General features: G+C 41.9%; 1 protein-coding gene across 1 annotated transcript in view; it reads right to left on the bottom strand.

The window, feature by feature from the left end:
* Nucleotides 1–7,137: 7,137 nt before the first annotated feature.
* The window catches only part of LOC132823809 (transmembrane protein 64-like), a 34,850-nt gene continuing 14,750 nt past the window's right edge, over nucleotides 7,138–27,237 (bottom strand). The window contains exons 2-3 of the mRNA XM_060837846.1: nucleotides 14,007–14,162; nucleotides 7,138–8,555 (exon numbers count right to left, since the gene is read on the bottom strand). Of these exons, the coding sequence (XP_060693829.1) occupies nucleotides 8,379–8,555; nucleotides 14,007–14,162 (333 nt within the window). The 3' untranslated portion in view covers nucleotides 7,138–8,378. The remainder of the gene's footprint in view (nucleotides 8,556–14,006; nucleotides 14,163–27,237) is intronic.

Below are 27,237 nucleotides of genomic sequence, written 5' to 3'. Positions count from 1 at the left end.
TTAGTAGTTAGAAGGGATTAATTCAGGTTATTAACAGTTTAGTTAATTTGTTCACTGTTAGATAAATAAATTATTACTTGTTGATTTTAAAATGAGTGTCAGGGATTTATTTTATTTAACCACTAGAAGTTGCTGAATAGCAGGTTATACCACTTTTCACACACTTTTTAGATTATAGGGCGAGCTGTTCCTCTTTGGTTGTTTCGGTTTTAGTTCTCGGGGGAGGTCAACATCCACTTTATAACAGATTGGGGGCTTCAGTCTGGGATTTGGACAGACTTAGACTTGAGGACTAGTGTTCTAGGTCTTTAAAACTTAAGTGAGAAGTAGAAAATCTGTTTAATTTCAGTTGCTTGTTGTTGGTTAAGTCAAAAGTGGTGAAATAGCTCTTTACATTTCTAAAGCAGTTGTCAAGAAAGTTAGAAAGACAGAAAGAGGTGACAACTGTAGTATTAGCTAACATGCTAAATTGGGTTTATTTAAGGAAAACCTTAATTTATGAAAGTTGAACTTGTAACAGAGTTGGCCAAGCATTTTAAGTATATCAGAGAAACAGTCAAGTGCAGTGGAGTTACAAAAAATTAAATTGGAAATGAGACAATTGAAGTTAGAAAGTGAACTTAAAGAAAGGAAACAGTTTGAATTACGGTTAAAAGCAGAGGAAAAAGGAAAGAATATTCGAGTTGGAAAATGTGAAGTTGGAACTTGAAGCAAAAAGACTTCAAATGACAGAAGGAAAAGTAACAGACTGAATGATGATGAGCAAACTCATCGTAACCAACAGCCTGGTAGGGATACATCCAAATATGTCCAAACACTACCAAAATTCAATGAAAATTATGTAGAAGCCTTTTTCATTTTCTTGAAAAATTTGTGACACTGGTGAATTGGCCAGTGACTGTGTGGGTAATATTAATTCAGTCCACATTGGTTGGCAGGGTTACTGAGGTGTTTGCAGTGCTGACAGAAGTGGTGTCAGGAGAATATGAAGAAGTAAAAAAGGCTATTTTGAGCTGCTTATGAATTGGTACCAGAAGCATATAGACAATGGTTCAGAAATGTACGAAAGGAACCAGGTCAGACATATCGAGCTTGAAAGAATTAAGCACAGCAAAGTCCATAGATGGATGAGAGCACTAAAGATAGCAAAGACATATGAGGCTCTTAGAGATATTATTCTGCTGGAGGAATTTAAAAGCTCACTTCCAGAAGTGATAAGAATTCATGTTGAGGAACAGAATTTTAAAACAGTGAGAACAACTGCAGAGATGGCAGATGAATATGCATCAGTGCATAAATCCAAATCTAGCTACAGACAGCAATTTCATTCCATAAGGGATAGAAATTGTTAAAGAGGGAAATCCTTCAATGAGAAACAAAAGGTAGACCACACTGGGAACTATTGACCAATATGAAAAAAGAAACCCAAGACGGTGGATAAGGAGTGAAAGACCTCAAGTATTTTCACTGCAATAAGGTGGGACATACAAAGACACAGTACTGGTGGTTTAAGAAAGGCTCTAGTAAAAAAAAGGATGGGGTAAAAGAGGCTAAATCGGTGGGATTAGTTAAGACAATGAAGAAAATCCTGAGAGAAGTCGAGGAGCTGAAGGAGGGTGCACGGCTTAGTCACAGGCTGGATAGTAAGACAGTACTCGGTCTTTTCAAAGACTTCACCTGTGTGGATAACATTTGCTCAGATGGAATAGGGGGAGTAGGTGAAGAAGTTAAAATATTGAGATACGGGAGCTAGTCTCTGTCTAATAGTAAGAGATGAAAATATTTGCAATCTTCTGAAATATGGCCCAAGAGAGTGGTAATCTGGGGCATAAATGGAGAGATGAATAATGTCCTGTAAGATAAGGCTGGAAAGTCCAATTAAGACTAGAGGAGTGATAGTGGGAGTGATGGAAAAACTGGCTATTACAGGAATCCAATTTATTCTTGGAATCGATACAGCTGGTTCACAGGTGGGAGTGATGTCCATTATAGTGGAAAAGTCTAAAGAAAACCAGGAGTTAAAGGAAAAATACCCTGGAATATTTCCAATCTGTGTGGTGATAAGATCCCATAGCCATATGTTAAAACAAGAAGGGAGAACAAAAGAAAAAGATAAAGGAGTTGAGGTCCAGTTAACTGACACATTGTTTGATGAGATGGTATAGGAAAAACCTAAGCAGGTAGAGGATCAGGCAGAGGTGTTTAGTTCTGAAAGATTAATAAAGTTATAACAAAAAGATGAGACAATAAAAGATTTATATCAGAAAGCCTACTCAGAAAAAGAATCAGACTGCAATCCAGAATGCTATTAGCTTAAGGATAAAATCTTAAGGCGGAAACTGTGGGCGGCACGGTGGCACAGTGGTTAGCACTGCTGCCTCACAGCGCCTGTAGACCCGGGTTCAATTCCCGACTCAGGCGACTGACTGTGTGGAGTTTGCACGTTCTCCCCGTGTCTGCGTGGGTTTCCTCCGGGTGCTCCGGTTTCCTCCCACAGTCACAAAGATGTGCGGGTCAGGTGAATTGGCCAAGCTAAATTGCCCATAGTGTTAGGTAAGGGGTAAATGTAGGGGTATGGGTGGGTTGCGCTTCGGCGGGTCGGTGTGGACTTGTTGGGCCGAAGGGCCTGTTTCCACACTGTAAGTCTAATCTAATCTAAAAAATGGAGACCACGGCAGGGTAGTGCCGATGAGAACGGAGTGGAAGTTCACCAGATTGTCTTGCTGGTAGAATACAGACAGGAAATATTGTGGATATCATACAAATTACCTGTAGGAGGTCATCTAGGAGTGAGGAAGACTCAAGCTAAGATACAGAAGCATTTTTATTGGCCTAGATTACCTAAAAATGTGGTTGAATTTTGCCATACTTGTCAAACGTGTCAGATGGTAGGAAAACCACAGGCAGTGATAAAAACAGGACCTTTGATGCCAATTCCCACATTTGAAGAACCTTTTACACGGATTATAATCAATTGTGTAGGTCTCCTTCTTTAAAACCAAAAGTGGAAATCAGTATCTGCTAACCATAACGGATATGTCTACCAGCTTTCCAGGGGCAATTCCGATATGGAATGTCAAGTCAAAAATGATTGTTGAGGTGTTGCTTGCTTCCTTTACCCGTTATTGATTACCCAGGGAAATTCAGTCAGAGCAAGGGTTCAATTTTACTGCCAAATCATTTGAGGTGGTCATGAATAGTGTAGGCATTCAACACTTCACATCAACTGTGTACCATCTTGAACCTCAGGTAGCAATGGAAAGGTGGCATCAAAGCTGAAAATGTGTTGCTGGTCAAAGCACAGCAGGCCAGGCAGCATCTCAGGAATAGAGAATTCGACGTTTCGAGCATCAACCCTAGAGACCATGTTGAGGTCTTATTACCAGGATTACCTAAATGATTGGCATAAAGGTATTATTATATATTAATACTTTATATTGTTTGCTGTTAGAAATGCTCCAGATGAATCAACCCACTTTACTCCATTGAAAGGCCAATTGGTTATTTTTCAAAACAACTCAATATCCACCAGGAAAAAACCTTTTTTTCAATGGTTGAATATTGAGTTTGGTAATGGCCTTACAACATTTTAATGTTTACATTGCAAACAACGCATCAAAGACTCATGTGCACACCGATTACAATCCTTTGACATTTTTGGAAAGATTTAAGGACAAGAGCACCAGATTATTTTTTGTGAGTCTTGTGTCAGAAGATTATACACATTGCAGGTCATGACAATATTATCGTAGATGCTTTATTGCAAGTTTTAAAGAAAAATGTTTACATAAGTTAGAAACTGTAGCATTCAATGTTATATATAATTAGTATAAAATGTGTAACTGTAGATTTATGAGCCAATAGTCTAGAAATGGAGTTAATAATGGAGTTAAGAGTTGAAAATAAAATAAAAGAAGACATCTTTTCATAATGATGGTTCATTATTTTCTTAAGGAGGGGGCGTGGGGAAGTGTTGCCAAGTTGAGTAGTGTAATTGTAGATTGGGAGGTAGGAAGTTAGAATTTGGTGTTTGTAAACTTCTAAAATGCTAGGGAGGTGATAGGCATTACATGGTCCCTTTAAAAGATGGTGCTTTTTCTGTGCTCAGAGATTTAAAATGCAAGTACAGAGACAGCCCGAACTGAAACATTTGTATTGAAAGGCCATACAATTAGTAGGCCAAGCAGCACTTTTTAACCAAGACAAGTTCTTGAACTTAGCCAATCAATTTGAACCAGGCACTTAGATACTAATTTAATTTAAATCTGATGGTTTTGACAACACAGGGCCTCTGCTATTGTAAGTAATATTGATATGTCATCACAGGTATAAAAGAAGCAGGAAGTTAGACTAAGACCCTACAGCTAACTGCCATCTGCCAGAGCTAAAAGTCCTCAACATTCGAGAGAGAATTTGACTCTCCCCGTCATCTCTGTATTAGAGAAAGCACTATCTAAAGAATAAGGGTACCAATGAAGAAGAATCGGAGGAAAAGGCGTTTCTGACAGAAGCCTCGACAGAAGAAGGCACAGAAACTTCTGAAAGACACATAACCTGGCTGCAATTTCAAGAGACTAAATTCTGTTTTTCTGTATATGAGCAAACTGGTATTTATTGGAATAGCATACCATTAGAATCTTGTTTTATTCAGTTAAAAATCACACAACACCAGGTTATAGTCCAACAGGTTTAATTGGAAGCACACTAGCTTTTGGAGCGACGCTCTTTCATCAGGTGATAGCGGAGGGCTCGATTGTAACAGAATTTATAGCAAAAACTTGCAGTGTGATGTAACTGAAATTATACATTGAAAAATTGATTGTCTGTTAAGCCTTTCATCTGTTAGAATACAGTTTTATTCAGGAATAGTTAGTAGTTACAGAGGATTTATTCAGTTTGTCAATAGTTTAGTTAATTTGTTCACTGTTAGAGTTAGATAAATAAATTGTTACTTGTTGATTTTAAAGTGTCAAGAATTTATTTTATTTAACCACTAGAAGCTGCTGAAGGGCAGGTTACACCACTTTTCACACTCTTTTTACAGATTATAGTGCAAGGTGCTCCTCTTTGGTTGTTTCTGTTTTGGGTGGGGAGTCAACCTCTGCTTTACAACTGTAACACTTACTTTTGAGTGACAATGGTATGGTTCAGCTCCGACTACACAATAAACTAGACCGGTATTTCGGTGCAGTACTGAGAGAGTGCTACACTATTGAAGGTGACAGATTTTGGATGAAATGGAGACCTCATTCTCACACTCAGTTCGATGTGAGAGATCCCAAGACACATTCTTGAGGATCATGGGTGTTCATTCCTGCTTTCTTGGCCAATACACAGTCCACAGTCAAAATTAAGAAAAGCAGGTAATTTGGTCATTATCGCTTTGTAGTTTGTGAGATTTCTATAATATAACAAAAACTATTTTAAGTGTATTTCACTAGTTATAAAATATCTTGAGACATGAAAAGGGGCACAGGCAGCAAAAAGTATAATAGCGGATGGAATTAAGCTCCGGATGTGGAATATATTCCTAGGTCCATCTTTCTTTACTGCTTGTCCTGACTCTTTGGACAGTGATATCCTGCCTGTGATGAGGTGACTAGATATGAAATGTCCCAGCTAGAGACTGACCTCCATGTAAGTTTGTCAAAGTTATTAACTCATGCAACGAGAGACAAGGCTACAGTGCTAACATCCAAAGAAAGTAATGGTAGCCAATGCTGGAAGGAAGGGAATCAGTGAGATGTAGGAGGTCAGAATTGTAGGAAAGCAGATATCTGGGAGGACTGAAGGGTGACAGGAAGTTGCAGAGAGAATGAAGCGGCAAGGCTATGGAAGGATTTGAAAATGAAGAGAATTCTAAAATTGAGCTAATGCTTATCCAGAAACAAATATAGGTCAGCAAATACAGAAGTGATGAGTGAATGAGAATTGGTACAAGTTAGGCAGCAGAGCTTTGCGTGAGCTGAAGTACTTAGGGAGAATAGAAGCCCTCCACACTACAGTTAAAATCTGCCCTAACATGAGTCAGAGCAGGAGATGTTTAATCCTTTCCGTCCAATGCTGTGCTTGTTCGATAAACAGTAAACCAGTTGTTTAGTGCCACCTATTGAGGACACAGCTTCATAATCAGAGAGTCTGAGTCATAGATATGTACAGCACAGAAACAGATCTTTCGGTCCAAGTCATCCATGCTGACCAGATATCCTAATCTAGTCCCATTTGCCAGCATTTGGCCCATACCCCTCTGAACCCTCCCTTTTCACATACCTACCCAGATGCCTTTTAAATACTGTACCTGCCTTTATCACCTCCTCTGGTAGCTCATTCCGTCCAAGCACCACTCTGTGTGAAAAGATTACCCTTTAAGGTCCCTTTTTAAATATTTCCCCTCTCACCTTAAAACTATGTTCTCTAATTTTGGACTCCAGTTCTCTCTACAAATCCTTGCTGAAACAAAATCAATTAAAGCTGGTTACTGTCTGTAGGACAGATTTGTTTAAGTTAATAATTAGATAGGATATACCTGTTTAGCAAATGATTGACACAAGAAAATAAATAATGTAATTTATAATTTGTCTTGATATTGCAGCATTGTTTACTGTCTCATATTGCTCCAGGGTCATAGTTCCATGTGAGCTGAACTCAGCACACTGAGCAGCTAAATCCCTTTCTCCCATCATTCAAACAGCCTCAGGGAACAGGAGGAACCTTGTTCCTGCAGTAAAACAGGGATTTCTTTGTTTCCCACCCCCACCTCAAATCAGTCACCTTGTCTACAGCCCTGCCACCCAATGGCTCCAGAATCCTCCCCACCATCCCATAGATTCCGACATCTATCTGAACCTATAAATGAAATTTATATATTTTAACTGACTGGGATTCTGCATCTGCACAAAAGCATGGGATTTTAAATCCGTTTGAAATGTGACAGGAATTCTTTCTTTCTTTCATTTGTCCTGCACCTTTCACACTGTAGAAATTTCAGGATTGGATTCTTCAGTGTCACATTGTTAAGTAAAAAAAAAGGCTGACCAAAGTTTATACCAGTTATTGTGTTAAATCAGACACAAGATGTTAAAAAACATATTTATTTTATTTGCTGGCATCATGATCAATCTCATGATCAATATCAGCAGAAAGATGTCAGGCACGTTCACAGGAGCAATATTTCTGCTAAGTTTTTAACCAGATTTATGGAAGCGTAGGATAAATGCTCCAAACAACATCTCCCAATCGATGGCAGAGTCTAGAAATGGTTTCAGGCATTAACCCTATTGCAAGCTCTATAACGATCCTGTGCATCATTATGTAAATTAAACCTTCATTACTGGTTGTTTCAACAACAGACTGCAGATATTTTAATTTATTACTTAATTTCCACTGCATGCCCTGTACACACAGTGTATGAGAAGCTATTCTTCAACACGTTAGAAATTAGGTCATCAGCAAATGAGAGGGAGATTTTTTAAAAAATATATAAAGAGATCTGCATTGGAATATTGAGAAAACAGATCTGGACTAGATAAGTGAATGGGTAGAAGTGCTTAGAAACCAGTTCTGCACGGCACAGACTGGAGTGCTTAGGGAGAGAATAAAGCTCCCTTTCCACTGTCCCACTTAGTAAGCCTCATATCTGAGTTAGATATAAGAGCAGCTATCCCTCATGAACTGTCTTCTATTGTCCACAGCAGTCGATTGATCATCTCATCAAGATTGTCACTTGAGAGCAGCATTAAGGCAGTTCTTGTGCTTTGGATTTAAATCCAGATGAAACCAGCCAGGCACCATTAACAGGTTCTCCCAAACATCTGAAGCCCACCACTCAAATTTAGCTCCAGTACTCACAGCTAAGAGTAAGGCACTGACAAGCTGAGCCAGGCATGTCTTTGGCCCGATAGCATTGGGTGTGCACTTCCCTAAGCCCTCAATGAATTTAATAACCGTGTCAGCAGAGCTTCTCCTGCTCCAGCAGGCAACTCCCCATTGGCCAAAGCCAGTACAGACTCCAGAACCAGCCATAACACTGACCACTCCCAATACTGGGTGCAAATCCCAGCTGACAAGACTAGCAATATGTTGGCATTTCAGGGAAAGTGCGATAAACTTTGGCCATCTTCTACAACAGCAATCCAGAAGCTATCATTTCAAGGTTTGTGAAGCACATATTGGCCATACCCACAGGCCCTTCTCCACTCCCCACCTTCATAACTGGACTCTCTACTATCTGTGCCAGGTCCAGTCAGTAATCCATGGGCTGACGATACCGAGCATGTTAGCTATGGGGATGTATGCTACCTCGGACTTCTCCTATCCCCTTTCCACACTCAGTGGTCATCTGCCTTCATGCTTCAGCTCAACACGTTCAAGCTTGTTGGTCACACAAAGTCCATATCAGGTGGAATGTTGGCTCTTTTGGTACTGTGTGTTTCCTTGTCATTGTCTGGAACAGCTTCATCCTCAGGCTGCTTGGCATCATGGGCCTGGATGGTCTTATTCAGTTCCTGGTGAGCTCGACGCACTAAGTATAACATCATGGCAACACTGATGAAAATCTGGAGGAAAATGGATACAATGAGTCTGCGTAAAATCCTGTGAAATGACTTCTCCATACTGTGATACATTTACCTGTTCAATCATATTATTCACAGAAGAAAATTAATTTGACTTCTTCATCTTATTGCCCTCCAAATAGCCCTCCCCTCAATCCAGCTACCCCGTTCCCCCTAGCCCCACATCCCCATTCTTCATGTGCATGCTTTGAAAACAAATATGACCTCGCTATTCAACAACAGGGACCATCACTGCCCAGTTCACACACTCAACTGTACTCTGTTCAAGCACACAACTTCCAGCAGGGGGCAATGGATCGTTATCTGTTCAGACATTTCTTACTGTCCTGACCCAAGGGATTGAGGACAATTGCAGTTCGATCTCAGACTCCCTAAGTGAGCATTTAGCAAGAGACTGAGTGGTGGAGTCTTCAAGCCAGGAATAAAATCAAAGTACTGCGGATGCTGAAAAATTTTTTTAAATGTGGGAAAAACTCGGCTGGTCTGGCAGCTTCTGTGGAGTCAGTATCAGAGTTAACCTGTCAATTCCCATAAGTGGGTTCCAAACCAGAGCCATTTCAGACTTGAATTGTTGAGTTTATAGATCTTCGTACAGATCTTCCAGCCTGTTTAGCTGACTACTACATGCAATGATCTTTTATACCTACATGATCTCAATCTTTAACCAGACTTCACGTAATGGTCAGCATACTCTTTGTGAAATCGTACTGGTGATTAACTAATATTTAATATAGGGCAGAATTACACTTCAAAGAACGGCCTGGATAAAAAGCTCCTGTTATGTCCAGATTTCCCTCAGGATCAGATTCCCAGTGGCTGGTCCCTGGACCATGGTGAGAAATGTTGCTTATGCAATGCTGGAATATTCGGTGTCTACTTCCGGTCTCTCAGTCTGACCTAATATCAACTTTGGTCCTTCGGAAAATAAAACTGTGGGGCTAATTGCTCAAAAAGCAGGGCATTTTCAGATTATTTTCTAACTGACCTACTCAATGATGTTACAGCCTGCTTCTACAGAACATAGAACATAGAACAATACAGCACAGAACAGGCCCTTCGGCCCATGATGTTGTGCCGAACATCTATCCTAGATTAAGCACCCATCCATATACCTACCTAATTGCCGCTTAAAGGTTGCCAATGATTCTGACTCTACCACTCCCAGGGGCAGCGCATTCCATGCCCCACCACTCTCTGGGTAAAGAACCCACCCCTGACATCTCCCCTATACCTTCCACCCTTCACCTTAAATTTATGTCCCCTTGTAACACTCTGTTGTACCCGGGGAAAAAGTTTCTGACTGTCTACTCTATCTATTCCTCTGATCATCTTATAAACCTCTATCAAGTCACCCCATATCCTTCGCCGTTCCAACGAGAAAAGGCCGAGAACTCTCAACCTATCCTCGTACGACCTATTCTCCATTCCAGGCAACATCCTGGTAAATCTTCTCTGCACCCTCTCCAAAGCTTCCACATCTTTCCTAAAGTGAGGCGACCACAACTGCACACAGTACTCCAAATGTGGCCTAACCAAAGTCCTGTACAGCTGCAACATCACTTCACAACTCTTGAATTCGATCCCTCTGCTAATGAACGCTAATACATCATAGGCCTTCTTACAAGCTCTATCCACCTGAGTGGCAACTTTCAAAGATCTATGTACATAGACCCCAAGATCGCTCTGTTCCTCCACCTGACTAAGAACCCTACCGTTAACCCTGTATTCCGCATTCTTATTTGTTCTTCCAAAATGGACAACCTCACACTTGGCAGGGTTGAACTCCATCTGCCACTCCTCAGCCCAGCTCTGCATCATATCAAAGTCCCTTTGCAGCCGAAAACAGCCCTCCTCATGTCCACAATTCCACCAATCTTCGTATCATCTGCAAATTTACTGACCCACCCTTCGACTCCCTCATCCAAGTCATTAATAAAAATTACAAACAGCAGAGGACCCAGAACAGATCCCCGCGGAACTCCACTTGTAACTGGGCTCCAGGCTGAATATTTACCATCTACCACCACTCTCTGACTTCGACCGGTTAGCCAGTTTTCTATCCAATTGGCCAAATTTCCCTCTATCCCATGCCTCCTGACTTTCCGCATAAGCCTACCATGGGGAACCTTATCAAATGCCTTACTAAAATCCATGTACACTACATCCACTGCTCTACCCTCATCCACATGCTTGGTCACCTCCTCAAAGAATTCAATAAGACTTGTAAGGCAAGACCTACCCTTCACAAATCCGTGCTGGCTGTCCCTAATCAAGCAGTGTCTTTCCAGATACTCTGGAGCAACTGGAGTGTTAGCCTAGACCTCCTGGCTCAGAGCAGGGAAACTGCCACTGCACCAAAAGGGCCTAACAGGGCAAATTAGAAAACCTGTTACAGCAGCAGGAACCAAATTTGATTCCACCCTTGGGCAAATGTCTGCGTGAATTTTGCACATCTTTCCTGTGTCTGTGTGGGTTTCCATCGGGTGCTCCAGTGTCCCCCAACAGTCTAAAGATGTGCAGGCTAGTTGGATTAGCCATGGGAAATGCAGGGTTACAGGGATAAGATAGAGGGATGGGATGCTCTCTGGAAGGGGCAGTGTGAACTCGATGGGCCGAATGCTTCCACACTGTAGGAATACCATGAAACACCATTGGAATACCCTCCTGAAATACAACAACCTCCATCTCCTGTGAAGCAGCCCTTGCCACTCAGACGCCCCACTTCCATTCTGATGGCCCTCCCAGAGGAAAGAGCAATAGAGTTTCACAAATAGATGGAGCACCCAGTCTGCCAAGAATATGTCCTGAGGAAGTTCTACCTGACATGTAATATCACTCAAACAGGTTTACTACTTCACTTTATATTCACATACTACCTTTCTGCATACCAGTCAGTCAAGCTACAAACTACAATGAATGGCCATATTCCATGAAAACTGCAGGATTTCACTTTTCTGTGAGTCTAAACTTGCTTATTAATTATAGAATTAGTGCAATGCAGAAGGAGGCCATTAGGACTGCACCGGTTCTATCACCTAGGACCATTCTCCTGCCTTTTCCCCTATTGCTGTACACCATTTCTACCCAAATAACCATCCAATACCCCTCTTCAATATCTCAATTGATAATTTCTCCGCCACATTTCCAGGCAGTGCTTCCCCCACCTAATTACTTGCTCTGTGAGGAAGTGTTTGCTCACGTCACCCATGCTTCAGTGACATATCACTTTCAAAATGTCATCTCATTCTTGTTTCTTTTACAAGGAGAAATAGTTTATTTCTATCTATATGGTCCAGCCCACTCATGATTTTGAAAACCTCCATTAGATCTTCTTCTGTCCAAGGTGAACAGCCCCATAACTGACGTTTCTCATACCTGGAACCGTCTTGTTATGGTTCCAGGTATGATTATGCATTTCATTTTAAATTTTAGTATATTTATTTATTCTTGGGATGTGGCCAGTGGGAACAAATCCAGCATTCCCTGATTACGCAAGCGAAGGTGGTGGTACTCCTACAGCATTAAAGAGTGAGTCCCAGGGTTTTGACTGAGATGATGATGAAGGATTCGGCACATTCCAAGTGATTTGATCCATCCACTTGTCAGCCAGCTTTCGAATTGCAGCAATTGCAGTTTTCACATTAATTTTAATGGGCATCAATTATTCTACGCACAAGTACATACAGCTATATTCTGGTTTACTCCTGAGGGCTTCAACAACAATGGATTTACTGCATAAAGCAGAAATTTTCAGGTTTAAAGAATGAAGTAGTTCAAACAGTACATCATGTACTGTTCACATTCTATCAATGCAACAGATAAGCCACCATAACCCCAAAATGGTCACTTAACCTATTTTTCAGTTTATCACACACTTCGAGTTGCAAACACAAAAACACAGCTGAGTAACCATTCACTCACTCACAACCCAGCATTGTCGATAAAAGCGTGGACATGAAAAGAATTTTTAATATCAAAGAGTCGCATGCTTTACAAGGGGAACAGCTGGACACAAGATGATGTGCTAGAAAGTGAAAGAAAGAGACTGATAATTTCACAACAGCAAGCGTGATTAGAGAGAAAGGAGGATTAAACAGATAGTCAGGGAGAGTGGATGGAGAGAGTAAGGACAGCATAGAGAGAAGGGTGGAAGGGGGAAAATGGATGTAGTGAGGGGCAGTCAATGGAGAAGGTGAAACAGAGTGCACAAACAGACCAAGGGAGAGTTGACAGAAGGACTGAGGGAAATTGGACAGAGGAAGTGAGGGAGAGGGATTAGACAGAGGGATTGAGCGAGAGTGGACAGACGGATTGAGTGAGAGGGAGGGAGATTTTGCAGAGACAGTGAAGGGAAGTGGACATAGGGAGGGATTGTGCGAATTGGGATTGTGGATGAGAGTTGAGGACTAGTGGGCAGAGAGTGTGTGAAGGAATGAGGACAGTAGATGTGTGAAGAATGAGAGAGACTACCTGCGTGAACGAGGAAGGGAGTGATGGACACAGGACATGAGAGAGAGCCGTTGGGAGGGAGGGTGAGAGAGTAGTCAGAGAGAGAGGGTGGCAGAGCGGATAAAGAGGGAAGGTGGCAAAGCAGACAAAAAGAGAGGGTGGCAGAGCAGACAGAGAGAGAGGGTGGCAGAGCGGACAGAGAGAGGGTGGCAGAGCGGACAGAGAGGGCGGGAGAGCGGACAGAGAGGGAGTGTCAGAGCGGGCAGAAAGAGTGGCAGAGCAGACAGAGGGAGAGGGTGGGAGAGCGGACAGAGAGGGTGGCAGAGCAGATGGAGAGGAAGCGGCAGAGCGGACAGAGAGCGAGTGGCAGAGCGGACAGAGACAGAGGGTGGCAGCGCAGATGGAGAGGGAGTGGCAGAGCGGACAGCGAGCGAATGGCAGAGCGGACAGAGAGCGAATGGCAGAGCGGACAGAGACAGAGGGTGGCAGCGCATATGGAGAGGGAGTGGCAGAGCGGACAGAGAGAGAGAGAGAGAGAGAGAGAGACTGTGTGGACAGAGAGTAGGGAGAGCATGAACAGAGAGATGAAGGGAGAACAGGGAGAGGGAGGGAGGGAGGGAAAAAGAGTACATAGAGAGAGTGAGGCAGAATAGACAGACAGCACGATGGAAGGGGTGAGGGAGAGTGGATAGAAATTGGATGGGGTGAGTGAGGTAGAGTGAATGGTGAGTATGAGGGGGAAGGGACAGAGGATGGACAAAGGGAGTCAAGAAGAGGTAGGAGTGAGGAGGAGGGTATGAAGAGAGAGAGGGTGTGTGTGAATGTATCATGAAGAAGAGTGGCTTGGTAGCAACGTGAGGTGAACAACTAGTGAGCAAAGCAGAGGCCAAGAAATGGTAAATGCAGCAGCTGTTTTTTACTGCAATAAATCGGACTGTTTGTTCCCATTTTGTGAAAAATGTATTAGTTCTTGGAGATTGTTACCTGTAATACAAATGCTAAGTAGCCCTCTGGACTTTGATGATTTACCACATCTTCCAAGGTCCTGACAGTACTGCCCAGGTAAGAGTTGAGTATCTGGGAGGGTAATAGACCCACAGTGGAGGTGGCCAAATACTGCAGCGTTTCCAACTTGCTGATCTGAAACAGAAAGCCCAAAGACTCTAGTTATCACTTTCAAGTAAGACATTATATTTAATAAAGTATTATTAATCACTGGCATTTCAAGTAATTCAATAAAGTTTTTTTTAACAAAATTACAATTCTTGACTCTTCTTTCCCAGAATCATTTCTGCCTACTTGCCCGTCTATCTTTCTCATTACCCCTTTGGCATCCAGTGAAACAAAGATTTTATCTTAAAAAACTCAGCAAACATTCCTCATACAGTTTTACATGATAGTCTGCACGCACCTTCAGTGTTGCTGAATCAAGAAATAGCACTCTTTGGCATTAAACTGGACCTCTGTCTGACTAAACCTCAAACATGCAATCAGGAATTTCAATCATTCGCAAACCTCAGAGAAGAAATTCTTCTTCATCTTCAGATTAAATGGACAACAACTTATTTTTAAACTATGTCCCCCTAGTTCTAAGTCACCCCAAGAGCAGAAACATTCTTTCAACATTGTTTTATTCATTCATACAACACAGACATTGCTGGAAATTCCATCCCTAATTAGAGTCATTGAGTCCTAGACATGTACAACAGGGAAACAGACCCTTCGGTCCAACTCATCCAGGTCGACTAGATATCCGAAATTAATCTAGACCCATTTGTCAGCATTTGGCCCATACTATCCCTCCAAACCCCTCCTATTCATGTATCCATCCAGATGTCTTTTAAACGTTGTCAATGTAGTAGCCCCCACCACTTCCTCTGGCAGCTCATTCTATACATGCACCACGCTCAGGATGAAAACGTTGCCTTTTAGATTCCTTTTAAATCTCTCTGTCTCTCTCTCTCAACCCCCTTTTGCATGCAGCTCAGTGGTTCGCACTGCTACCTCACAACACCAAGGACCAAGATCCGATTCCAGCCTTGGGCAACTATCCATATAAAGTTTCTCTGTTCTGCGTGGGATTCCTTGGGGTGGTCTGATTTCCTCCCACAGTCCAAAGATGTACAGGTTAGGTGAAATGACCATGCTAAATTACCCATCATGTTAGTCAGACGGAAATGGGTCTGGGTGGGTTATTCTTCAGAATGTCGGTGTGGAATTGTTGGGCCGAAGGACCTGTTTCCACACTATAGGGAGTCTAATGTGCCATCTAGTTTTGGACTCTCCCATCCTGGGGGAAAGACCCAGACTATTCACCCTATCCATGCCCCTCATGATTTTATAAACCTCTATAAGATCACCCCTTAGCCTCCAACACTCCAGGCAAAGTAGCCCCAGCCTATTCAGCAGCTCCCTACAGCTGAAACCCTCCAACCCTGATAACATCCTTGTAAATCTTTTCTGAACCCTTTCAAGTTACACAACATCCTTCCTCCAGCAGGGAGACTAGAATCTTGATGTAGGTGATGGTGAGCTGCCTTATTGAACTGCCACATCTGTGGGGTGTCAACTCTTATTCACACAGAAAAGAAGCTAATGGTCCTCCAGTGCTACCCTCTGGATTACCATACCTGCCCTAATAATCACAGTCATAGCCTCCTGCCTCTCACCACAAGCCACACTGATGCACCTAAGGGATGTCACTACCTGTTGGAAGAAAGTGTTAAGGAAACCTTCTCTGTGTCTGATGCATCACAGGATCTGAAGCTCAGACTCCAGTTCATCAACACTGTGCTAATGTTTCTCAAGCAACAGATATTTATTGTTCTTGTTGTTGCTGTGGATCACAGCATGAGTGTATAAGCTGTAGAACATCACCTGCTTTGTCATTTCTATTTTTTTAACTAATTAGCTTTTCAAGTTTCACTCAATTGTCCATTTATGCTTTTTAACAGAGACAGCAGCCTTGTTTAGTTTATAAAATATGTTTAAGTCTTTACTGTCACTCTGTGTATACCTAACCCACCTCACAGTCAAAGTTTAATGAATTCATCAGAGGAACAGGAACAGATAATCCAGGCCAACAACTCTAACAGTGGGGAACTGCATCACAGGGAGTGTTGTATTTTGGACTAGATATTAACCCAACAGAATATCTCCCTTCGCAGTGAAAGATTGCATGGCACTGATTTGAAGAAGAGCAGGAGAGATCTCCCCGGTGTCCTGACAACTGTTTATCCCTCAACATCAATAAGAACAGCTTATCCAACCATTAGCTATTTGCAGGATTTTGTTGTGCAGAAATTGCTTGGCAGGTTTCCTACAATGCAACAGTTGACTATATATTCCAAAAGTATTATTTGGGTTGCTTTATAAGTATTATCTTTCTATTTGTCTTTGTTCCTGCAGCCATGTGAATGATAAAGCCCTTCAGTCTTTGATTCTTAAAGTAATTTGTTTCTATGGCTTTTCTGGCAGCAATTCTCACCATTCAGAACGCACCAGTGTGATGTGTGGGCTCAGTATAGAGACTCTGCACTGACAGAATCATAACATTGTATAACTTTCAAGATCAGGTCCATTGGGAAGAACATGCAGCAGCTTTCCATGCAACTCTGCCAGAGTGTTTGCTTAGCTCAATTCACTAAGCTCTTCAAGGTCTAGACAGTGTATGCTACACATTATCTAATAGCTTTCAACTGTGGGACTTTCATTATCCATAGATTCAGAAACTCAAAGCAAATAACTCGCTTTTAAAAGGAGACATTTTTTCTTCACCGCCACATTTAAAATCTCTCACTCCAGCTGTTTTCAGTGATGCTCATGAACCAAAACCATTAAAGGAAAATGTCTATGATGCGCTCTAGCTGTTTGCACACTGCTATAAAAGACATTAGGTTTTTGACCTTGGCTTTTAAACAGAAAGTGCATTAGTAAATTTATACAACCTTGTTACATTATCTGAGAGGTTCTTTCCTCTACATTTGTCACCCACTTTTTTCACAGCTCAGTCCTAACGCCTTACTGAGTGGCCCAATAGGACATAACACCCACAGATTCCTCCCTTTCAGACAATAAGCCAAATCTCCTTGGAAAAGTAATGGCAAGTAACCAACACGCATTGATATCTGTAAAGCAGACAGCAGGTTCAGGGGAAAACAGAAGATATCATGATTTGAAAATTGTCAGAACCTGTCGGCCAATTCTTGTCATCCCACCATTTGTTTTGCATCAGCAGCATTGTGCTCAGAGTCCACTGTTAACTTTAAGTGCTTGCTGGGCTTGCACAATGCTCATCATACTCACCACAGAAAACTAAGGTTCATGATTAATTGAGGAAGGTAATATTTAAGCAGTAGAATTTTTGCTCAAACAATGTCAACTTCTCTCACGTGGAAAGGGTACACTTTAGAGTACAAATGTCTCACTTGGGAGTACATCTTCCTGGAGATTAAACTTTAAATGATATGAACATTTTTGAATTTTGTTTGGAAGATTCCTTTGAGTTTTCTTTCTCCTTTCTCTTTCTTAGTCCAATTTTTTTTAACTTCTCTATTTCTTCCTCCATCAAGCCTATGTTTATTTCCCAATACTTAAATCTCACTAGCTGAAGAAGCACATTTTTGATCTCATTGTTTCCAAAAGGTCCCATATGCTGAGTTTTCTTCATCACACTATCTGCAGCTTCTTGCAAGTTGCGTAACTAATTCCAGTCTTGCTGAACATTAACAGTAAGTCTAACAGCTCATGCTGTGAGATAACTCACTGCAATGAGATTCTTCTGGCAAACAACTATGCCGAGACTGGGAAGCAAAATAGGCTTCCCAATTTTTCAACAAGCCTAAATTTAAACAGAGCATTATCTAGCATCACCATTTCATGCACAGAATAAATGCAGACCATTCAGCCCAACTGGCTGAGGACAGTGTTTACACATCATGTTGTTTATGGGTCTGAAGGAGTTAACAGTTGATTGAGGACAGTAAGCACGAGCTACTATGATAATAGCACAGGAATCTGGTCACAGTAAAAGGAGGAGCTGGTTGGAGACAGACCGGAGGTACTGTGCTCCTAACTGTCTCTGCAATAATGTGGGCCATATTCCTGGAAGCTGTAAAAAGTGCAGCAATGCAATGAAATTTGTGCTGTTTACTCAAGAAGATTCTTTTAGTTAGATCAGATAGGTGGTCATCCTCATTCACAACAGGTCACTTTGCGTTTGAAGGAATCCACAAAGCCTCCAGGATATTAATCTGGTGGCAGTGAGGAAGTGGCGATTGTAGATCAAACTTGGAGACTGTGGTGTTTCCTTGCATCTGCTGTTCTTGTTTCCATCTGGTAGAGGTCATCCATTTGTAAGGTGTTATTAAAAACTGTGTGGTAAATTGATTCAGTGTGAATGTGAATAATGAAGGCTTTGTCTGGAACGCTGTTGAGCTTCTGGAGGATTGTAGGAGGTCACTCATCCAGGCAAATGGAGAGTATTTTATCACATTCATGATATGCAACTTGCAAATAGCCAACATACAATTGAGGGGGGTTACTTGTCCCAAGACTCCCAGCCTCCGGCTTGCTTTTGTAGTCACAGCATTTCTATCGCTACTGCAGTTCAGTTTCCAGTCAACTATGAGCCCCGGAATGTTGGCAGCTAGAGAAAATTTAACAATTTGATCCGAACGTTACTTTCTATTTATTACCCAAGCCTGAATGTTAAGCATGACACTTTGCATATTGACCCTTGCAGCTTCAGTACCCAAGGAGCTGCAAATGATACTGAACATTGCGCAATCATCAGCGAACATCCCCTTCTGACCCTGTGATGGAGGGAAGGTTTTCGTTGCAGTAGCTGAAGATGGTTGGGCCTCGGACACTCTCCTGAGTAAAATCCTGGAATTGAGATAATTGAACTCTTATTGTGACTCCACCAGTACAGTTTCACTTGAAACCCCATATAGAAATCAATTTTATTTGGGGTCCTTGGTATGAAAATAATTAATAACATTAGGAAATAAGAAATGGAAGCAGGACTAAGCTATTTTTTGGTTCAGAGCTGAAAATTGTTGCGGGAAAAGCACAGGTCAGGCAGCATCCAAGGAGCAGGAGAGTCGATGTTTCGGGCATGAGCCCTTCTTCAGGATGCTCCTTGGATGCTGCCTGACCTGCTGCACTTTTCCAGCAACACATTTTCAGCTCTGATCTCCAGCATCTGTAGTCCTCACTTTCTCCTATTTTTTGGTTCAACCTGTTTATGGCCTTGGTGTCACTTTCCTATCTGTTTCCCCATGGCCTTTGAGACTCATGCCATTCAAACTCAGCATTGAAGATATTGAGAGACCTAGTGTCCACTGTACAAAAATGAATGACTATTCGAGAGAAGGAATCATTTCTCAACTCAGTCTTATTTTTAAATTAATATTCTCTAGTTCTAGATTCACCTACCAGGAGAAATGCCCTCTCGATGAGTACCCTGTCAAGACCCCTCAAAATCGTGTATGTTTCAATAAGATCATTTCTCTTTCTTTTAAACTCCAGTGTATAGGCTCAATCTTTTCTCGTAAACCCAGCCCTTCATCCCAGGATCATTAATGATTATTCTTTTCTTAATCGTTCCCAGCATGTTTCCCCCTTAAGTAAGAAGATCAAAAAGTACAAGTAGTGCAGGCTTCGTCTGTACATTGCAAGCAAGACTCCCTTTACCTTTCCAACTCATAAATAAAGGCCTATATTACATTTGCTTTCCTAATTATTTGCTGCGCCTGCAGGCTGATGGTTTATGATTCAAATTCTAGAATGCCAAGGTCTCTCTGATGTAGCATTCTGTAGTATCTCTATATTTAACCAATATTCTGATTTTCTATTCTTGCTGCCAAAGTGAACAACCACATATTTTTTCCACATTGCACTCTATCTGTAAACTTTTGCTAACTTACTTACCAATCTATATTTCAATGCAAACTCTAGTAGGAATGAATTTTACTGTAAACCAATTTGAACAAGTTTCACAGAAGAATTCATACAGATTAATAAGTTTAGATCCAATGAGGTCCAGAACAAGATAGCCAATTGGATATAAAATTGGATTGATGGTAGAACACAGGATGTGATAGAGGGTCGTTCCTTGGACTTGAGGCATGTGATCAGTGATGTGCCATAAGGATTGGTTTGGGTCTGCTGTTGTTTGTCATTTACATTAAAAATTTGGATGTGACTAGAGGAGGTATGGTAGTAAGTATGTGGATGACACCAAACATTGGTGGTACAGTGAAGAAAGTTATCTAAGAATACAGCAAGGTCATGATCAATAGGCCAATGGTCCAAGAAGCGGCAGATGGAGTTCAATTTAAATAAATATGAAGTGTCGATTTTGGTAAGGCAAAATAGGGCAAGACTTATATAGTTAATGATAGGGCCCTGGAGAATGCTGTTGAACACAGGGACATGAGGTTGCAGGTTCATAGTTCCTTGAAGGGAGATTGGGTGGTGAATGCAGCGTTTGGTATGCTTGCCTTTATTAATTATAGCATTAAGTATAGGAGTTGGGATGTCATGTTGCAGCGCACAAACATTGGTGAAGCCACTTTAGGAGTACTGTGTACAATTCTGATCACCCTGCTATAGGAAGGATGTTGTAAAACTAGAAAGGGTGCAGAAAATATTTACAAGCACGTTACTGGTACTGGAGGGTTTGAGTTATGGGGCGAGTCTGGATTGGTTGGGACTTCTTTCCCTGGAGCGTCAGAGGTTGCGGGGTGATGTTAGAGATTTATAAAATCATAAAGACATAAATAAGATGAATAGCCAAGGTCTTTTTCCAACGGAGGGCGAGTCCAAAACTAGAGGGCATAGGTTTAAGGTGAGAGGCAAAAGGTATAAAAGCAGCCTGAGAGGCAACTTATTCATACAGGATACATGTATGAAACGAGCTACAGTACAGACAGATACAATCATAACATTTAAAAGAGATTTGGACAGATACATGTATAGGAACGGTTTAGAGGGGTATGGGCCAAACAGAAAAATGGGACTAGTTTATTTTAGGATACCTGGTTGGCATAGATGGGTTGGACAGAAGGGTTCGTTTCTGTGCTATTTGACTCAAATCCTATCTAGATTTGTAATGCCACCTTTCCAAGCTTGCCTCATTACCTATACACCATGTCCGACATACTTTCCCTCTTTCCACAGGAAGGGGTACTTGCCAGAGGTTGGATCTCCCAGGATTCCAGGTGTCTGTGCCAACTTTAAAGGCCAGCTCTGAAACCAGTCAAGCAGTGGACGTCTAGAGTTGCACTTCACCGTTCATGACAATTGTTCCCGACGGGTGGGAATGAGGGAAATTGGCAATCTGCTTTCCTGACCGGGATCTCGAGGTAAAAACAATGACTGCAGACACTGGAAACCAGATATCTGAATTAGTGGTGCTGGAAGAACACAGCAGTTCAGGCAGCATCCGAGGAGCAGTAAAATCGATATTTCAGGCAAAAGCCCTTCAGGAGGAATCTAGAGGTGCTGGTGAATGCATGGGCTGCAGGTGGTTGCTGCCCATGAAATGTATTCAAAGATGGCATGGTGGCTCTGTGGTTAGCACTGCTGCCTCATTGAACCTGAGTTCAATTCCAGCTTCAGAAGACTGTCTGTGTGGAGTTTGCACATTCTCCCAGTGTCTGCGTGGGTTTCCTCTGCATGCTCCAGTTTCCTCCCACAGTCCAAAGATGTACAGGCTAGGTGAATTGGTCATGCTAAATTGTCCATAGTGTTCAGGGGTGTGTAAGTTAGTTGCATTTGTCATGGGAAATGTAGAGTTATAGGGTAGGGGAATGGGTCTGGAGGGTCAGTGTGGACTTGTTGGGTTGAATGGCATGTTTCTACACTATAGGGATTCTACGATACTATGGAAGGCCAAAGGGGCAAGTGGTGAGCTGCAGCTTCCAGCTTTCAGCTCTGACTTACATGTCGGGAATAGGAAATAAAGATTGATGGATGCTGAAAATCATAAACAAAAACAGAAATTGTTGGAAAAACTCAGCAGGTATGGTAGCATCTGTGAAGAGAATACAGAGTAACATTGCTGAAACTATTTCTGGCTCACGGATGCTTCAACCCAAGTACATCCAAGAGAGGGAGTGAGGGGGAGGGTGGTTTGTGGGTTTGGTATTCACTTGGAGCTAAGCTATCCCAGATCTGATGTACATGAGATAACGTCAGAATTTGCTCTCATCCTAAACATCGATAAAGTGTCCTGCAAAAATCAGCATTCTCACAGCATTTTTCTCAAAGAAAATTTATTTCTCTCCATCTCACGTTGCTATGCCCCTCTTTTGTTGGCAACCTTCATGTATTGTATTATTCTCCATCTGTAAAGCTAGCCATTGAGGAATGAGGAGGTATCCCTCTACGATGGCATCACTTGTATGCTAGATATTTCAACACAAGCAATTTCAGGCTGAGAACACAAAAATGAGCCAGCTTTTTTTTTTACAAAGCCTACCCTCAGCCGAGGCACAGGCCAATTGGAATGCCTCTATCTAGACTAGCCTGATCGCTAAACTTGGCAAGGACAGGCAGATTCAGCTGTGTGATGTGGTGCATAGGCTCAGCATTTTTAATCCATTGCATGTGGCATCCAGACCCATTCCCAGTAAATGAAAGAGTTAGGTTCCACCTTTCACTATATTAAACTGAACATCGCAATAGAGGTACTGCACCTCATTGTGGAAAGATATGAGAAGGAAATGTTCACTAGTAGGAATAGTGCCAGATAGATTCAGTGTCAGCTAACTGCTTACTCATGCCAAAGGAAAATGAGCAAAGTAGTGACAGGAATACATAGCTGAAGGGAAGAGAGCAACAATAGCTATTTGACATAATGGTTCATGAAACAAATGTACTCTCATTAACTGCCTATAAATGGGAGTAAGTTTACTAAGTAACAGCACTTTAGAGAATTGTTATTAATTCTATAAAGATACAGAGTACTTCAGCTCCTCAGAGACTTTTACCTAACCTTGAGTCAGTTAGCAGGAATAAGCTTATCACAGTGAGTTTTGCTGTACATAAACTTTCTACACGGTGTTGCACATAATAGATTGATTTTGTCAACATATTGATGAGTAAAGAGTATTAATGAATCACGTCAATGTTTCCTGTTCCTCAAATTTCGAACTCAAAGATATTGTTATGTCTAATGCAGGTAACAAAGATGTCACAAAATGGTAATTTTAGCTGACAATGCAACCAATATTACATGCCTTTTGTTTCTTTCTGTGTGACATACAACACACTGTGGATATGCAAACCTAGACCAGAAAAGTACAGGGCAATGCATTAATTGATTCAAAAGGAGGAATCCTTGCAAGGGTGCTGGTAACTTGATGTCTTTGCAAATATCATGGCGTGAGGAGAAATTGAAAACTTCCAGATCTCAGTGAAAAACTTTTTCTGATTCTGTATGCAGTGGATGTAAAAGGACCACTTTTATGTTATGCTACTGAATCCAAGTGATAACAAGCTGGTACATCACTGTTTTTGCAGGATTCTGCCTTGTTTTCATCTTCCTCTACTCAAACCCCTTTTGATTTACAACACCATCTAGATCGGTAATGAAGATAGGACAAAAAAAACTAGCCAGGAGTCCCAAGTAAACCAAATACTGTGATTTGAGACATTCTATCCATAGGTTGATGGAAGTAGTGAGGAAATTGATAAAATACTCATGCATCACATGTGGCAGTATAGTATAATATGTGGCTAGAAATGAGCAGTTCTTTTTGTGTAAAGAAATCACGAGTAAAATGGAAAGGGATGTTTCTGACTGCCTTAATGAAGAGTATAGGTGAAAACAATGATTGCAGATGCTGGAAACCAGATACTGGATTATTGGTGCTGGAAGAGCGCAGCAGTTCAGGCAGCATCCAAGGAGCAGCGAAATCGACGTTTCGGGCAAAAGCCCTTCATCAGGAATAAAGGATGAAGAGTATAACTGCTTATGGTGGAACAATGGACTAATGACGGCTGATTTACAGTCACTACAAACTGCTAACTCTTCATATCAGCTTCTGCCAAGCCAAATTCAGACAGGGAACAATGGTATTTTTCAATTCAGAACAGAGTACCAAGGCCTGATTTTAAACACTTCAGCTGGCCGTGTAGAACAGTGTGGGTGGGAGGGTTTCTGATGAGCTCCATGTTAATATGTAACGCCCGCTCACTAAAATTCTTGCACCCTCCACTTCCTCAATTGATTTGTGCTTGAATTTATATGTAGAGCAGCTACAGGCTGAACTTTAAAGGTGAACTGGTGCCCAGATGATGACAAGTGCACCACCTCAGATGGTTTATAAAGATCAGTAAAATCTCTAGGCTGGTAGATTAAATATGTTGGAAGATACTTCCCACATGTATTCCCAGTTTAAGTGGAAATTATACAAGATTCTTACAGAGCAGCAGGAGCAAGTGGCCTGACTTCTCTACCAACTGATCGCACACTGTCCTGCTTGCTCGCTCGCAATTTTAATGTGCCTTGTGGAGGGGAACTGTACGTGTGGCTCTCTGACCCCTGCACCACTTACAACACATGGTCAAACTCACTGAGGTGGCAACCAACCCCATCACTTCACTCACACAGTATCCAAGTGAAAAACTGTATTAGAGAAAGGCCCATCTCTAATTCAGTGACTCCATTAAAGAGGAGGTTCCCGCATGAACAACAAACAACATGGGATTAAAACTCCCTCACTGTCCCCAATAAACATTCCTAGGACAGACGACAGTAGAGTAAAGCTTCTTCCACACTTTAAAACTGAAAATAAAGCCTACTCTACTCTTTAAAATGAAAGTAAACTATACAAGCCTCCAACGCTGTCCCTATCAGACTCTTCCCGGATAGGGGAACAGCATGGGATTAGATACAGAGTTAGGCATCCTCAATACTTCTGAACTGAAAGTAAAGCCTCCTTTACACTGCCCCATCAAACACTTCCAGGATAGGTACAGCAGAGGGTTAGATATAGAGTAAAACTGTACTCTTTCAATCTGAAAATAAACTGAAAGCAAAGCTTCCCCAATACTGTTCACATAAAACATTCTAGGTCAGGCACAGCAAAGGGTTAAATATTGACTATATCTCCCTCTACTCTTTCAAACTTTCAGACATTCCCCTACCACATGCAGGTGATACAAAATAAAACTTCCTCCACTCTTTTAAAATGAAAGTAAAGGCCCTTTGACATTGTCCACACCAAACAAGGACATTGCTGAGTTATAATCAGAGTAAAACTCCCTGTACAGCTTGAGTGGATTACAGGGTAGATAGGAAAGAACTCAAAAATGGACTGAGGAGAGCTAGGAGGGAAGGGGAACAACAAAGCCTTGGTTAGAAGGATTAGGGAAAACCCAAAGAATAAGGGAATGATAAGAGAGGAGGATTGGGCCGATCACGGGTAGTGGAGGGAACTTGTGCCTGGAGTCTGCAGAGGTAGGGAAGGCCCTTAATGAGTTTTTTTGTTTCAGTATTCATTAGAGAGCCACCTTGTTGACAATGAGAACACTGTGGACAAGATTAATAGGCTTGAAAAAATTAATATTAAGAAAGTGAATGTGCTGCAAATTATGGGAAGCATCAAGATAGATAACTCCCCATGGCCAGACCAGATATAGAGCTGAAAATGTGTTGCTGGAAAAGCGCAGCAGGTCAGGCAGCATCCAAGGAGCAGGAAATTCGACGTTTCAGGCATAAGCCCTTCATCAACAGCTTATGCCCGAAACGTCGAATTTCCTGTTCCTTGGATGCTGCCTGACCTGCTGCGCTTTTCCAGCAACACATTTTCAGCTCTGATCTCCAGCATCTGCAGACCTCACTTTCTCCTCCCAGACCAGATATATCCACGGTTACTACAGGAAACGAGGAATGAGATTGCAGCACCTCAGACAATGATCTTTGCATCCTCACTCTCCATAGGAGTAGTACTGAATGACTGGAGGGAGGTGAATGTTGTTCCTCTGTTCAAGAAAGGAAATAGAGAAACCCCTGGGAATTACAGACCAGTCAGTCTTAGTCTGTGGTAAGCAAGGTACTGGAAAGGACTCTGAGATAGGATGTATGACTATTTGGGAAAACACAGTTTGATTAAAGATAGTCAGCATGGCTTTGTGAGAGGCAGATCATGCCTCACAAGCCTTATTGAGTTCTTTGAGGATGTGACAAGACAAGTTGACGAAGGTCAAGCAATCAGAAAGATAGGAGGTATGGGATACAGAGAAATTTGGCTGTCTAGGTACAGTATTGGCTGGCCAAAAGACGACAGCCAGTGGGTAGTGGATGGAAAGTATTCTGCCTTGAGATTGGTGACCAGTGGTGTCCCGCAGGGATCTGTTCTTGGGCCTCTGCTCTTTGTAGGTTTTATAAATGACTTGGACGAAGAAGTGGAAGGGTGGATTAGTAAGTTTGCCAATGACACAAAGGTCGGTGGTGTTGTAGGTAGTGCTGAGGGCTTTTGCAGGCTACAACAAGGCATGGTCAAGATGAAGAGCTGGGCTGAGAAGTGGCAGATGGAGTTCAACCTGGATAAATGTGAAGTGATTAATTTTGGACAGTCGAATTTGAAGGCTGAACACAGGGTTAAAGATAGGATTCTTGGCAGAGTGGAAGAACAGGGCCTCTTGGAATCCATTTACATAGATCCCTCAAAGTTGCCATCTAAGTTGATAGGGTTAAGAAGAAGGCGCATGCTGTTTTGGTTTTCATTAACAGTGGGATTGAGTTTAAGAGCTGCGAGGTTTTGCTTCAGCTCTATAAAACCTTGGTTAGACCACACTTGGAATATTGTGTCCAGTTCTGGTCGCCTCATTATAAGAAGGATATAGATGTTTTAGAAAGGGTTAAAAGGACATTTACCAGGATGCTGCTTGGATTGGAGGGCTTGTCTTATGAAGAGGGTTTGAGTGAGCTAGGGTTTTTCGTGCTGGAGAATAAAGAAGACAGTTGACTTGGTAGAGGTGTACAAGGTAATGAGAGGCATAGATAGAATAGATAGCCAGTGACTTTTCCCTGCGGCAGGAATGACAGTCATGAGGGGTCATAAGTTTAAGGTGGTTGGAGGAAAGTATGGGGAGATGTCAGAGGTATGTTCTTTTTGCAAAGAGTGGTGGGTGCGTGGAATTCACTACCAGCGGTGTTGCAGAATCAGAGACATTAGGGACAATTAAGCGGCTGCTGGAC

Source organism: Hemiscyllium ocellatum, chromosome 17 (genome assembly GCF_020745735.1).
Source record: "Hemiscyllium ocellatum isolate sHemOce1 chromosome 17, sHemOce1.pat.X.cur, whole genome shotgun sequence".
NCBI classification, from domain to species: domain Eukaryota; kingdom Metazoa; phylum Chordata; class Chondrichthyes; order Orectolobiformes; family Hemiscylliidae; genus Hemiscyllium; species Hemiscyllium ocellatum.
This window is presented reverse-complemented; position numbering and strand designations above follow the sequence as displayed.